The 13,264-nt window shown below is 37.6% G+C and overlaps 1 protein-coding gene across 1 annotated transcript; it reads left to right on the top strand.

Moving 5' to 3' along the window:
- Nucleotides 1-1,072: 1,072 nt before the first annotated feature.
- On the top strand, nucleotides 1,073-12,884 carry mfrp (membrane frizzled-related protein). Its single transcript, XM_033976563.2, has 13 exons — nucleotides 1,073-1,126; nucleotides 1,764-1,872; nucleotides 3,514-3,651; nucleotides 3,940-4,107; nucleotides 4,825-5,044; nucleotides 6,236-6,366; nucleotides 6,734-6,859; nucleotides 7,018-7,094; nucleotides 7,323-7,468; nucleotides 8,670-8,800; nucleotides 9,664-9,798; nucleotides 10,577-10,704; nucleotides 12,658-12,884. The coding sequence occupies exons 1-13, from the start codon at nucleotides 1,073-1,075 to the stop codon at nucleotides 12,880-12,882; spliced, it is 1,788 nt and encodes a 595-aa protein (XP_033832454.1). The 3' UTR covers nucleotides 12,883-12,884.
- Nucleotides 12,885-13,264: the final 380 nt, after the last annotated feature.

The raw sequence follows: 13,264 nt of genomic DNA, 5'->3' as shown, positions 1-13,264 counted from the left end.
AAATTAATATAGAGCACCAAAATAGGAAGTAGAAGCTTGCATTGGGCAATTCTGCTGGGAAGAGCCAGCCCACTTTCAGGAAAAAAAGTTGTTTATTTGAAATACTAAAAAAAGTTTTCTGTTCAATTGAGATCTCCGGGTGCACCGATGAGTGAAGAAGTTACAATGAGGCTAAAATAATAGCTGTAGTTTCAAAGTTTGGCAGTTCCATGTCTAAAATGATTCTACTGAAAGTGTATGGGGTAAAACCACAGGGGAGCACTTCCTATATTACCACTTGATGACATCACAAGGTTATAAACAAGATTATAACAGATTTTAAAAATGTGTAATACAGGCCCAATAACCACAAAAGCACAGAAATAATAACTCGAGTACTATCTGATATAAAATGACAAATTATAAAATGTTTCATAGTAGTATGGAATTAAACTACTCTGGGTGTAACAGGCCAGGTCTGTGGAGAGGCGGCCCCAGCACACAGTAAGAGGGCATGTTTTTAAAAGGTACTTCTGAGCAATAATGACAAGGAAAAAAGTCTGCACATACCAAGTAAGTAAAATAAGAATTGCAACTTGGACCGGTAGCATCATCTGCTTGTGAGACATTTAATGCCATACTGTGGAACATTTCAGGTGAAAGAATAACATCTCCATGTAGACAAGCAGGCGATGAACCCTCCCCGAGAAGGTTTATTGAATTTGTAAAGTACTAGCATGTGAAGTAAACTTTCAGAGCTTATCACTGAGAGGATTATAGAGATTTAAACCAGGGGGCCCCCCCATTTCCCCACGCACTGGTTCAGTCCACTCAGCTGACTTGGCTTTGCTCAAACTCTGTCTTTTACTAAACTTAACTCAACTACACATTTATTTTTTAGTCTTTATAGGTAAAAATGGTGAAAAGTTACCCAAAACAAGTATATTTTTGATTTAGAAAAAAATCCATGTAAATTTGTTATAACACTATGCGCCAACAATGCATGCAGAGCTGTGGGTTACTTTGCTGATGTGCCTGCCTGGTGAATATTTGACTTTTGGATTCAACTGGATTTTATGACTAAGGGTTTGAGATGTCGGACCTTAGTGAAGTAGCAGTATATGAAGATTCTTCAGATATTTATAAGGTAAGAGTTAAATGTGCAATACTTTTACTGTGCAAACACTAGCTTCAGTCCTGGAACAACACAGAATTTATGATTAGGGCTTTTGAAAACTAAATGATTCTAAAATATGGGGGGGGCTGCTGGTGCAACGCTTTAGTCTAATAATTTATTTCAACACCAACAAATTAGTTCGTTGCAATGTATTTTATATTATAAAGTCTAGTGATATCTAATGAAGCTGCTAATGCTAACATGCTAATAATTCATAAAAGTTAATTGTAGCATTCAGCTGTAAGGAAATTTATTCTTGTTTAATTCCTGAACACAAGGGCTACTGTAGGCTGTAACCCATGCCAAAACAAGAGCAAAACAGCAGTCTCAACTCACGAGAGCCAGTCTCCAAAACAGTTAACTTGTCAGCATAGCAACAAAGTGTCACACACAAAAACAGTTACTTAAACAACAAATAAAAAGTTATGAGAACAAAAGCTGTCAACTCTGAATTACAAACAATGTCAGATCATTACAATTTATACATTTGTTTTCATTTATAAGATTTTTAAAAGGAAAAATAAATCTTAGCCAGACAGCCTTTAACAATTATGGGCTGTCACTGCTTGTGGTCATTGTTTGCATGCCTTTTAATTGTGCTCCTCAGAATGTATTTTGTAACCCGGCCTTTGAGCTGGAGGGAGAGAGAGAGGAGAGAGTGGAGGGATTCAGGACGACCTTTTCCACCCCTGAGCCCGTCAAGCCACCAACGTCCAGTGAGTCTAAACACAGAAGGAAACAAACTTTTAAAAAAGGTGCACTCTAACTTTTTCAATGGTGGGTCTACAGATACAGTATTGTTCAAAATAATAGCAGTACAATGTGGCCAACCAGAATAATCCAGGTTTTTAGTATATTTTTATTGCTACATGGCAAACAAGTTACCAGTAGGTGCAGCAGATTCTCAGAAAACAAACAAGTGAGGTCATCCTGGTATTTTTTTTTTTGCCATTCTGTCCTTAAATCATGATATGAACATTACAGCTGACAAATCAGGCGCCTTCTTTACCCGAGATCACTCCCGCAAGCATTAGCAACAGGTTTGATTGACAGCGTTGTTAAATGCCAAACCAGCGGTGTGGGGGGAGAAGGGCGTTACCTTCCGCAGCGTCACTCCAGATTGGCTCTTTAGTTGCTAAGATATTCGCAGTCAGAAACCCAAATATGGAACTCATCTCCAAATTCACCTCTATAATGGCTAGCCTCGATGAGATTCATTTGACTGGAGCCGAACGCTGTGGATGACATCACATTTCCTTTGTCCACTTCTTTATAGTCTATGCTTTTCACCTTAAAATGATAGTGAACCTTGAATTCATTGTCATAGTTAGTACATTCGCAGCAAAACATCAATATTAAAAACATAAGACTTAAGCTATATTATAATTTTAGAGGCCATTACAAGTGAACTTGTAGTGAAATTTCTAATAAAGCATTGACAATTTTTCTCCTTTGTTAAAGATGCAATTAGCAAATCTTGCAATTTTTGAAGTACCACAATTTCCTTCAAACAAGATATCATATTGTATTCTGCATTAAAACGGCTAACTTTAGATCCGTACAAAGTGTCCTATAATGTTATTCTTGTATGTTTGTCACTTCTTCTGGATATGTTTAAAATGTGAACTTTGAAAAAGTAGCAAAATGAAATAGCTAATCGCCATTGCAATGATTGTCACAATCAGCCATAAATCAGAATTAGGCATTATCGTGCAGCCCAAACGTCTACATTTAAAATGAATACGGGTGCAAAATAGCGTTAGCATATTTAGCCGTAGCTCTATGTGGCACGACATAGCTTAGCATAACGAGAGTGGTTCACTTCGAAAAACAGCGGTTTAAAATGACAGAAAGACTCGGCGCTGAGCGGAGGGCTGAATGCGTTGTATGAAAGGGGTAAAATCAGATTTAGGCTTTAAATGGTGAGAACAATCCAGAGCACGACCAGCACGAGCCACATTGAGCAACAGCGGGAGCACTAGAATCAGTCAGTGAAAGGGGCGCAGGTAATATAGCGCTCACCGGTGCAGTAATAGGTGGGGCAATTTTGGTCACGTGGGTTACAGATTGCACAAATAACAACATAACAACACTACACGACACGAAATATAAACTGTTGAAAACCGACTACCAATTGAGCCATGCAGGAGTGTTACCTTTGCTCCCACGCCTGGGAGTGGCGCAATCTATAAGCATTCACCCTATAACCAGTAGGTAGGCAGCTAGTTTGAATTTTGTTTGTTTGTTTGTTTGTTTGTTTATTTATTTATTTGTTTCAGACATTTCTGTCTTAAGTCCACAAAAGCAAATCAAAGTACACAAAGTCATTGTAGTACGTTCTCTGCTTTCCGGTTGAGGTCCTTTTTGGAGCCTGTTTGGGGCTTGTGTGAAGAGGCTGCAGTGCCTAGGCTGTGGATGGGGGGTGTTGTTGTTCACTGCTGCTGCTCTGCTTCTCCTGGCTGTTTTGGGACTGACACTGGCTCTGATACTAACACGTGAGTCAAAACTATATTGTTACACTGAGTTAAGCTTTAGTTAATTTCTAGTTGTAATTTGTCCTGTTTTATTTCTTCCCACGGTCAAAAGTTTAAATATAAATTATAAATATTGCTAATATATTTGTGACTAATGGGCCTATGCACATAAAATCTCCTAAAATGTATACAGCATGTTGCCTTGGAATTAAGCACTTTATTATAAGATTGGGAAAAAAATAATATAGGCCCACAATATCACAACAAGAGATACTAAAGGTTATATTAATATTTTTCATTTGGTCCTAGAGATAAAAGAGGAGGTCTTAGAGCAGCAGCTGACCACAGTCACCTCAGAAGTCTTCATCTCCACGGCAACCATGCCTCACACTTCACTGCCCACCCCCACTCACAGCAACCAATCAGAAACCAGCACCACTGCTCACCCATCCACCCAGACCTCCATACCTCAGACCAGTAAGATATCGGTGTCTCAACTAAATGAGTCTATAAACTGATAGCTAATTCAAATTCACAACTGGACAAAAGCTTTCAAGAATGAATATATTTAGCCACTCATCCAAGTTGCTTCTTCAGTTTTTCCTACTAGTAATTCAGTCTTCTTTATGGAGTATGTGACTGATTCGAAAGAAGTCTAGGACTGGAGTCAATGCAGTGTAGGTCTTAAAGGTCCTATATTACTCAAAATTGACTCTTGTGAGCTTTAAGCCATGTTATAATGTTGTTATCTCATTGTTTCATTCACACATGTTTGAGTAGTCCTTTATTATTAGTTTATCTACATCTGCAAAACTCAGAATGATCTGTTCAACCTTGTGATGTCATGGAGCTGTAGTTTTCAAGTTCAGCTAACATTCACCTTTATTTCAGTAGAGATTGGCATTTCCAGAACTGAAATTATACAAATGATTTTAGTGAAGGTGTGTGGAGTTTAAAAATGCAGCAGTCGAGCACCACATGACATCACAAGGTGGAACAGAATGTTTTCTGTTTGAGAGAAGAACTCACTCTAAATACTCCAGGTATTTCTGTGATGAGGAAACAACATTATAACAAAGATCAGACAGTAGCATAATATGGGCCCTTTAAAGAGTGACTTATATACTCTAAAATGAAACTTGGCCAGTAGTAGCTAATATCAAAGCTTGATTTTATTTATTTCACTTCCATCAGGTTGTGGAGGAGTCCTGACCGATGCAGAGGGCAGTTTCAATTCCCCTAATCACCCGGGCTCGTACCCTCCAGACTCTCTGTGTGTGTGGGTGATCCGTGTCTCTGCTCCGGCTCTGGTCCAGATTCATGTGTCTACACTGTCTGTGGAGGGACCATCCCCCTGTCTGTTTGACTGGCTCCAGGTGCAGGAGCAGCTTGAACACACCTCCTTTGTCACCAGGTACATCTAGAGCTATGTACTCTTCAGGCTATAATTAAACTGTACCATATAAAAGGCTAAATAGGTTTGGTAGTGGGTCCATAGATAGAGTGTGATCCTAAGGTTAGTGGTTAAAATCCCTCTCTTTGTCTCCCAGCATAAGTGAAGTTGGCAGACTCAGATCCAATGACTCACAGGTTGGTCGGTTTGATCACAGCTCACACAAGTGAATACTGCTGTTGTGTCCTTCGACTATATATATATATATATATATATATATATATATATATATATATATATATATATATATATATATATATATATATATATATATATATATATATATATATATATATATATATATATATATATATATATATATATATATATATATGTATGTATATATATACACACACACACATACACTATATATATATATATATAGATAGATAGATAGATAGATAGATAGATAGATAAAGAGAGAGAGAGAGATTTCATACATTGACCTTATAGCATTAAACTGGGAATGCACACTTATAAAAGGGAGTCAGGAGATTGGCAATGTTAAACTGTATCTATCTTCATCTTCCTAGCCAGTCAGATAGTCAGTTTGTACCTTTGCCTCTAGATGGCACCATTTCTCTGTTTATCATCTTCTTTGCCCTAGAAATTTCAAATTCAAATGTGTCTGTGTCTTTTACTAAATTTAAATGTGCTGATTGCAAATAATCATCACAAAGGTTATGTAGGTTATGTAGATTTACATACTCATGCTAACTTAAAAGGTTGCTTTTTTCCTTTGTAAATAATTGATAATTTTATTTTATATGGCAGGTCTTAGGGGGTTTATGCAGCTGAGATCTCGCATTCATTAAGAATTGCTGAGGTAAAGTCCATGTACAAACGGAGGCATTCTCCAGGAATTAAACTTTAAATGCCCAACAACACTATAAAATGTTTATCTATTATACCCAAGGCAAGTTTTATGACTAACTATATACATAGGCCTATATACCAAGGGTTGAGACTTGTAGCACTCCTAATCCCTAATTAAAACATATTAAAGACATTCGAGGAATTCAAATGCTAATGCCTAATGAAGTCCAATTAGCCTAGAGTTTCATAATGATGTCAGGGGCAAATAATACTCTAGAAGACTAACTTAAAACACTTTTTAGACTTTAAGACTTTTTTTTTTTTTTCTTTTTGCAGGTTTTGTGGAAATGTGGCCCCTCCCACAGTGAACACTAACAGCAGTACAGTGTGGGTGACTTTTCGCTCAGACAGCAGCATCTCAGGCTCCGGCTTCACCGCTCAGTACAGGGCTGTTTTACCTGGACACAGTTAGTAATGCTATGTCCTGTATTTGGAGGCAGATATATTGAATTTGCTGTGATGATTGTCACTGTCTAATATAAAAGTTTACCATACCTGTTTTAACCCAACCAAGAAATAATTCACTTTTGTATTATATGATGCCTTGTTTCTTTTATATTGTTATGGTAATCTTATTGTCAACTATAGGATAAATGTATGGTTATTCATAAGCACGTTTAACTAGCTGTAGCCTAAGTGGACTATAATATCAGTTTTGTTACGGTAAATAATCCAGTGTGTCTGTAATATGCATTGGGGAAATTTTCATTGACATATAACACGCAGCTCTCATTCTTTTATAGTAGTTTACTTCTGTACCTGTGTTTTGAACAGAGAGCTGCGTGAAGGATGAGTTCATGTGCGATAGGGGGCGCTGTCTGCTCCCTGTGTCTGTGTGCGATGGTCATCCTCACTGTGATGATCAAACCGATGAAGACAACTGCAGCCACAAACACAATGGTACATGGTATATTTTTTTATTATTAATAGACCAAAGTAAATCTTGATAATTATTATTATTATTTGGGAAATACTGGTTTAGATTAATATTTAGAACATAATTTTGTTATTATGTAGAAACGGTTTGATAGATAGTTATTATATATACTTTTGGACAGATTGTGGTGGACAGAAAACAGGACCAAATGGTTTTATAGCAAGTCCCAACCATCCACTGCTATACCCTCACCAACAGGTAGGCTACATTAACAATATATCTTTTTTAAAGTTATTCAAAGACCCATGGGACTAATATATTTACTATCACCTCGTGGCATTTAACCTCACAGCTGTGTGCATACTGCTGGTGTGTCCTTGTGCAAGACACTTCACCTGCCTTGTCTTGTCTGCTCACTCTGAGATTTGAGGCAAAAACGCTCTATATAAGTGCAATATAAACTTAATCTGTCTTTCTATGTTGTAGTTGTGCATTTGGCAAATTTCTGTAGACGAAGGCCATATTGTATCACTGAGCTTCAGAAACTTCAGCCTCGAGCCTCATGACATGTGTGAGTTCGACTACGTGGAGGTGCACGATGGGGCGGACATGAGAGCACGGGTTTTGGGAAGGTGCAGTATTTATTTGTGATACAAAGTTATGTCTAAAAACTGGGACATTTGTACAATTAAAACATATTTCTTTTATGCAGTTAACTTTATCTGGACATCGACACTATGTCAGACAAAGGAGAAACTAAATACGCTTTGGTTATTTGTTATAAAGATGTGACTTTTAGGTCTATAGGAAGAACACTTGAATAATGGCCACATCAGCATCTACTTAAACTCATTTTCCCCACACGCATGTATACTGACAATAGCTCAGTTGCCCTGTAACTACATTTTTTTACCTGAGACAGTCCCAGTTTTGAGCCTTGTGTCCCACTTCCCAGTAGATTCATCCAAAGCCAGTGATTTGTCCCAGTTTTATATAAGACATGTCCCAGGTGTCCCTATTTTTGATCATTTTCAAGAGTAAAAGGGGTAATATATTGTCAATTGTTTTTGTTTAAATACAGAAAACTATGCTTGAAGAAGGCCAAAAATTGCACTCAGTTTTAATGACAGAAGTTTCTCATATTACACGCTGATTCACAAGTAAATTAAGAATGGGCCAAGTGCCTAATAACTTAACTACTGTAACTCTTAACTACACAGCCTTATCACAGTTTTATTATTACCAACCATTCCAACCCGAGTATGTCCCAGTTTTTAATTTTGAAAATCTGGTCACCCTATTTTTTATTCAGTAATCATTTACAGCGCATTCTGGCATAGGCACAGAGTGACAGTCAGGTTTTAAATGCCTACCGTTCAGTTAGGGGGTAGATACTTAACTAACTATGGCACTGCTGCCCTTAAATTTGAAATTAGAGGTTAGGCAATATAGACTGTATATATTTATCTATAGTAAAAGTTAAAGTTAAATCTGTCAACTGAAAATGTTTGTTGTTTCGCTGCGAAATGACATGTATCTATCGCGGTGTTTTTATTTGATTTATTTATTTTACTTAAAACTACATGAATATGCTCTTTGTTTACAAGACTGACTGCTTTCCACCCAAATATCACACAAAGTAGGCTAGTTTATTCTACCCAGTTCTACTCGGGATTGCCTGAAACTATAGAAACCAGTCAATTAAAAAGACCCACGTTGATTACTTACCATTTAAAATTTGATTAGTTGCGCAGCCCCAATATCTAGACAGGACCATCCCATTTGACAGCAATATACCATATACTTGATTCTGATTTGTCTTTTATGACTCAGATTTTGTGGCAGCTCATTTCCTCCAAACATCACCTCCTCTGGATGTCACATGACTCTGGTGTTTGTGGCTGATGAGGGACTGACTGACAGTGGTTTCAATGCAACATACCAGGCTGTGTCCCTATTAGACAGTAAGTAAAGTATATGGTAATATACAGGGTGTCCATAATGTCTATTTATAATTTTTTAATTTTATTACAAAGGCAATTGATAATATATATTATTTAGATTTATGTCCTATTGTACTCTGTGGTTATAAAAGTTTTAATCACAATGCATTTTTGTATGTCAGGCATCCTGTTGAAGAGGCATCCTTTTTAATAAATCCCCAAGAAATGGCTACTCCTCAAGGGAAGGAACATTGTGTATCATGGTTTATTGAGACAAAATCGAATACGCAGATTTGGAGACAGGAACAGTGTTAGATAGAAAGAGAAGTGGGTGACCAAGAACATCTGAGAAAAACATTGATCAAGAGAGGTGTATTAAATAAGATAAAAACTTTGGAAACCACTGAGTACAATAGAACAAGTCTGATTAAGATCTCTTAATTGCCTTTGTAATAAATGTTCTTAATTGTTAAGGGTGTAAAGTGTTGTCGCCTCAGCAAATCAACTGGAAAGGCTAAACATTTCAATTGGGATTAATCTTGCTGCCTAATACTGGCACAAAGTTTAACATAAAAAATTTAATTATTTTTTCATAATAGTTTTAGAAAGTAGTGCCATTACTTAACCCCATAGACCTGGTTGTTGTCAGTTGAAAACACTTAAAGACATCAGAAAAATATGATATGTTTGTGGTGGCAATCCTTAACAAATAACAATAAGTTTCAATATTTGAGGACTTGATCATTTATTTCAAAAGTAAATCTTCCACAGTAAATCACTTAAAATATGACATAATCAAGAAGAATGAGAATGCAATTTAATATACTGTTTAATCCTCATGATCTATTGGCTCTATAATAGTTGTATATCTGGGATAATCTCAGGGACTTGTAGACCAGAGCAGTTTGCGTGCAGTTCTGGGGAATGTCTCCAGAGGGAGTGGCTTTGTGATGGATGGAACGACTGCACAAACGGAGAAGACGAACAAAACTGTGATAACTTCACCTATCCCCCCTTCAGTGAGTCTACCTTAACTATGAACAATATCACACTAAGCTTTAGTCTCCTTTCTCCCAACTTACACCATACCAGGGACAAGGCTTTCAAAGTGTTATCAAAAACTGACATGAGAAAACTTCAACCTGGTTTGTTGTTGTTGTCAAAAATTATTTTACTATTGAGTTACGCAGATTGGTATTAATGTAAAAGTAGCTTGATAATCAAGGCAAAGCATGATTCCATTGGAATTCCATTGGATGTCTCCATGGAAATGTTGCCTTGCATGGAATTTCCACAGTATGGCATTATAGTTTTAATTTTTTATTTATTCAATAGCAGGTTTTTTTATGGCTAAAGAGCTAACTATTGAGTGGGATCACCTCTCCTCCGATCTGAACTGTAATTTGATGCCACCTGCTGTCTCCATGGAGATAGATACATTTAATGCCATACTGTGGAACATGCAAGGCAAAACTATAACATATCAATTTAAAAAAACAGATGGTGGACCCTCCACCAGAAAAGTAACATAGAGGAACTTTTTATTTAGTGTAACTTATATTGTAATTTATTTTAAAAGTGCAATAACAGTAATTACATGTTACTCATGGAAAAGGGACACTTCAGTCAGTCTATTTCATGGTAATATGATTGATCTTATCCCTAACCTAGTGACTGTTTACTTTATGGCACAATAATAGAATAGAATAGAATAAAAAATATGATCTCCAAAGATCTAATGTGTCAATTATTTAAAGTATTTATCACTTGCAACTGAGCTTGTGTTTTTCCTCTCAGCCTCGTCCTGTGAAGTTATCGAGGTGGACATGTGTGTGGGTCTGACCTATAACTTCACCTCGTTTCCAAACATCTGGTTGTCCATTGCCGACCAATCAGAGGCCGCCTCACTGCTGCGACACTATCAGGTAAACCACAGCACCTGTGATAAGTGTGGAGGGGACAGACTTTTAATGCTAATATAGAAAAACTGTTGAGCTTCTTTATAGCATATCCATAGCTTTTATAATCATGAACTAGGACAGTTGCCATAGCAATTTGCAAATTGATGTTATTTGCAATAATTCAAATAAGCCCTGTATCATATATACACTCACCTAAAGGATTATTAGGAACACCTGTTCAGTTTCTCCTTAATGCAATTATCTAATCAACCAATCACAAGGCAGTTGCTTCAATGTATTTAGGGGTGTGAGCGTGGTATTTTGAGCGTGGTATGGTTGCTGGTGCCAGACGGGCTGGTCTGAGTATTTCACAATCTGCTCAGTTACTGTGATTTTGATGCACAACCATTTCTAGGTTTTACAAAGAATGGTGTGAAAAGGGAAAAACATCCAGTATGCGGCAGTCCTGTGGCCGAAAATGCCTTGTTGATGCTAGAGGTCAGAGGAGAATGGGCCGAGTGATTCAAGCTGATAGAAGAGCAACGTTGACTGAAATAACCACTCGTTACAACCAAGGAATGCAGCAAAGCATTTGTGAAGCCACAACACGCACAACCTTGAGGCGGATGGGCTACAACAGCAGAAGACCCCACTGGATACCACTCATCTCCACTAGAAATAGGAAAAAGAGGCTACAATTTGCACAAGGTCACCAAAATTGGACAGTTTAAGAGTGTAAAAATGTTGCCTGGTCTGATGAATCTCGATTTCTGTTGAGACATTCAAATGGTAGAGTCAGAATTTGGCGTAAACAGAATGAGAACATGGATTCATCATGCCTTGTTACCACTGTGCAGGCCGGTGGTGGTGGTGTAATGGTGTGGGGGATGTTTTTTTGGCACACTTTAGGTCCCTTAGTGCCAATTGGGCATCGTTTAAATGCCACGGGCTTCCTGAACATTGTTTCGGACCATGTCCATCCCTTCATGACCACCATGTACCCATCCTCTGATGGCTACTTCCAGCAGGATAATGCACCATGTCATAAAGCTCGAATCATTTCAAATTGGTTTCTTGAACATGACAATGAGTTCACTGTACTACAATGGCCCCCACAGTCTCCAGATCTCAACCCGATAGAGCATCTTTGGGATGTGGTGGAACGGGAGCTTCGTGCCCTGGATGTGCATCCCACAAATCTCCATCAACTGCAAGATGCTATCCTATCAATATGGGCCAACATTTCTTATGAATGCTTTCAGCACCTTGTTGAATCAATGCCACGTAGAATTAAGGCAGTTCTGAAGGTGAAAGGGGGTCAAACACCGTATTAGCATGGTGTTCCTAATAGTCCTTCAGGTGAGTGTATAAGCCTAGATATAAATTATAACATATACATAGCTTCAAATGTGGCATTTTCAAGGAGAAAATGCATGGGTTTGTTCTGTAAATGAACTATGTTAAACTAGTATGTAAAGATATGATTAATAAATAAAACTAATAACTAAAACTAATAAATAAATAAATTAATTAATAATAATAATAATAATAATAATAATAATAATAATAATAATAATAATAATAATAAGATAACTCACATTTTTTCAGAACTATCATGCTTTAGTTCATCAGGGTGCATTGACACCTGTCCTTATAAGGTCCCACTTTGAGCACATTTTAGCTCTGATGTAAACATGGGTTGGTTCTGTTCTAGTCTTGGTTTAGTTCTGGTGTAGTTCCAATGTTATAATGTAGTAAACACAGCCTTAAACTTGCTTAATTTTAAGGATCAAATCTCCGAAATGTACACAAACATATTAACATACTTTTTTTTTTTTTTTTTCCATGCCATTACCGCATCCAGTGCACTTTCATTCACGTGTCCCTACACTTATCTCATGTAACAAAACCATCCATCTGACACGATTGGGTTTCATGTTTTATCCCTGACCTCATTTCTTTCTTTTGTTGGACCAGGTGCTGATGGAGCTGGCCTGTTTCGAGCCCCTCAGAAGACTGTTATGTGGGATGTTTCTTCCCCAGTGTAATCCACTAGGGGGCGTCATACAGCCGTGTCGCTCCGTGTGCACAGCGGCAGAAAAGCAGTGCAGTCACGCTCTGGACACGCTCTCCTTCAGTTGGCCCTTTAACTGTAACCTGCTGAGGGATTCACAAGAGACTATGGAGTGCTCAGTGCCTTAAGGCGTCACCCTGTAATTTTCTGGACTGAGTGGACTGAAATAAAAGCATATTTCTTGATATTTTATTGCACTGAAAAACAAGCATCCTTGCAGTGGGCAGACTTGCATTTTCACAGACCTAACTCTTACTTTGCCTGGAGAAGGGCCTCCACCTGCTTGTCTCCATGGAAATGTTGTTCCTTTGGCTATAATCTACTGTATAACGCATCTATGTTCAAATGTTCTGATGTATATTTTCTGTGGGGGTTTTTTTCTTTCTAAGAAAGAAAGCAAATAATGTTAGCAACTGTAGATTTATTAGTCTCATGAAATGGTTTAATCCTCCAGCAAGGTACTCCTGACTAATATGCTGGCATGGGAAGGGTTTAGGGTCAAAGGGTCAA

Source organism: Periophthalmus magnuspinnatus, chromosome 13 (assembly GCF_009829125.3).
Source record: "Periophthalmus magnuspinnatus isolate fPerMag1 chromosome 13, fPerMag1.2.pri, whole genome shotgun sequence".
NCBI lineage: Eukaryota > Metazoa > Chordata > Actinopteri > Gobiiformes > Gobiidae > Periophthalmus > Periophthalmus magnuspinnatus.
This window is presented reverse-complemented; position numbering and strand designations above follow the sequence as displayed.

Coding starts and splice junctions, on each gene's coding strand:
- mfrp (XM_033976563.2), top strand. CDS start 1,073: ATGTCGGACCTTAGTGAAGTAGCAGTATATGAAGATTCTTCAGATATT. Junction 6,367..6,733: donor GGCTGTTTTACCTGGACACA/GTTAGTAATGCT, acceptor TGTTTTGAACAG/AGAGCTGCGTGAAGGATGAG. Junction 8,801..9,663: donor GGCTGTGTCCCTATTAGACA/GTAAGTAAAGTA, acceptor GGATAATCTCAG/GGACTTGTAGACCAGAGCAG.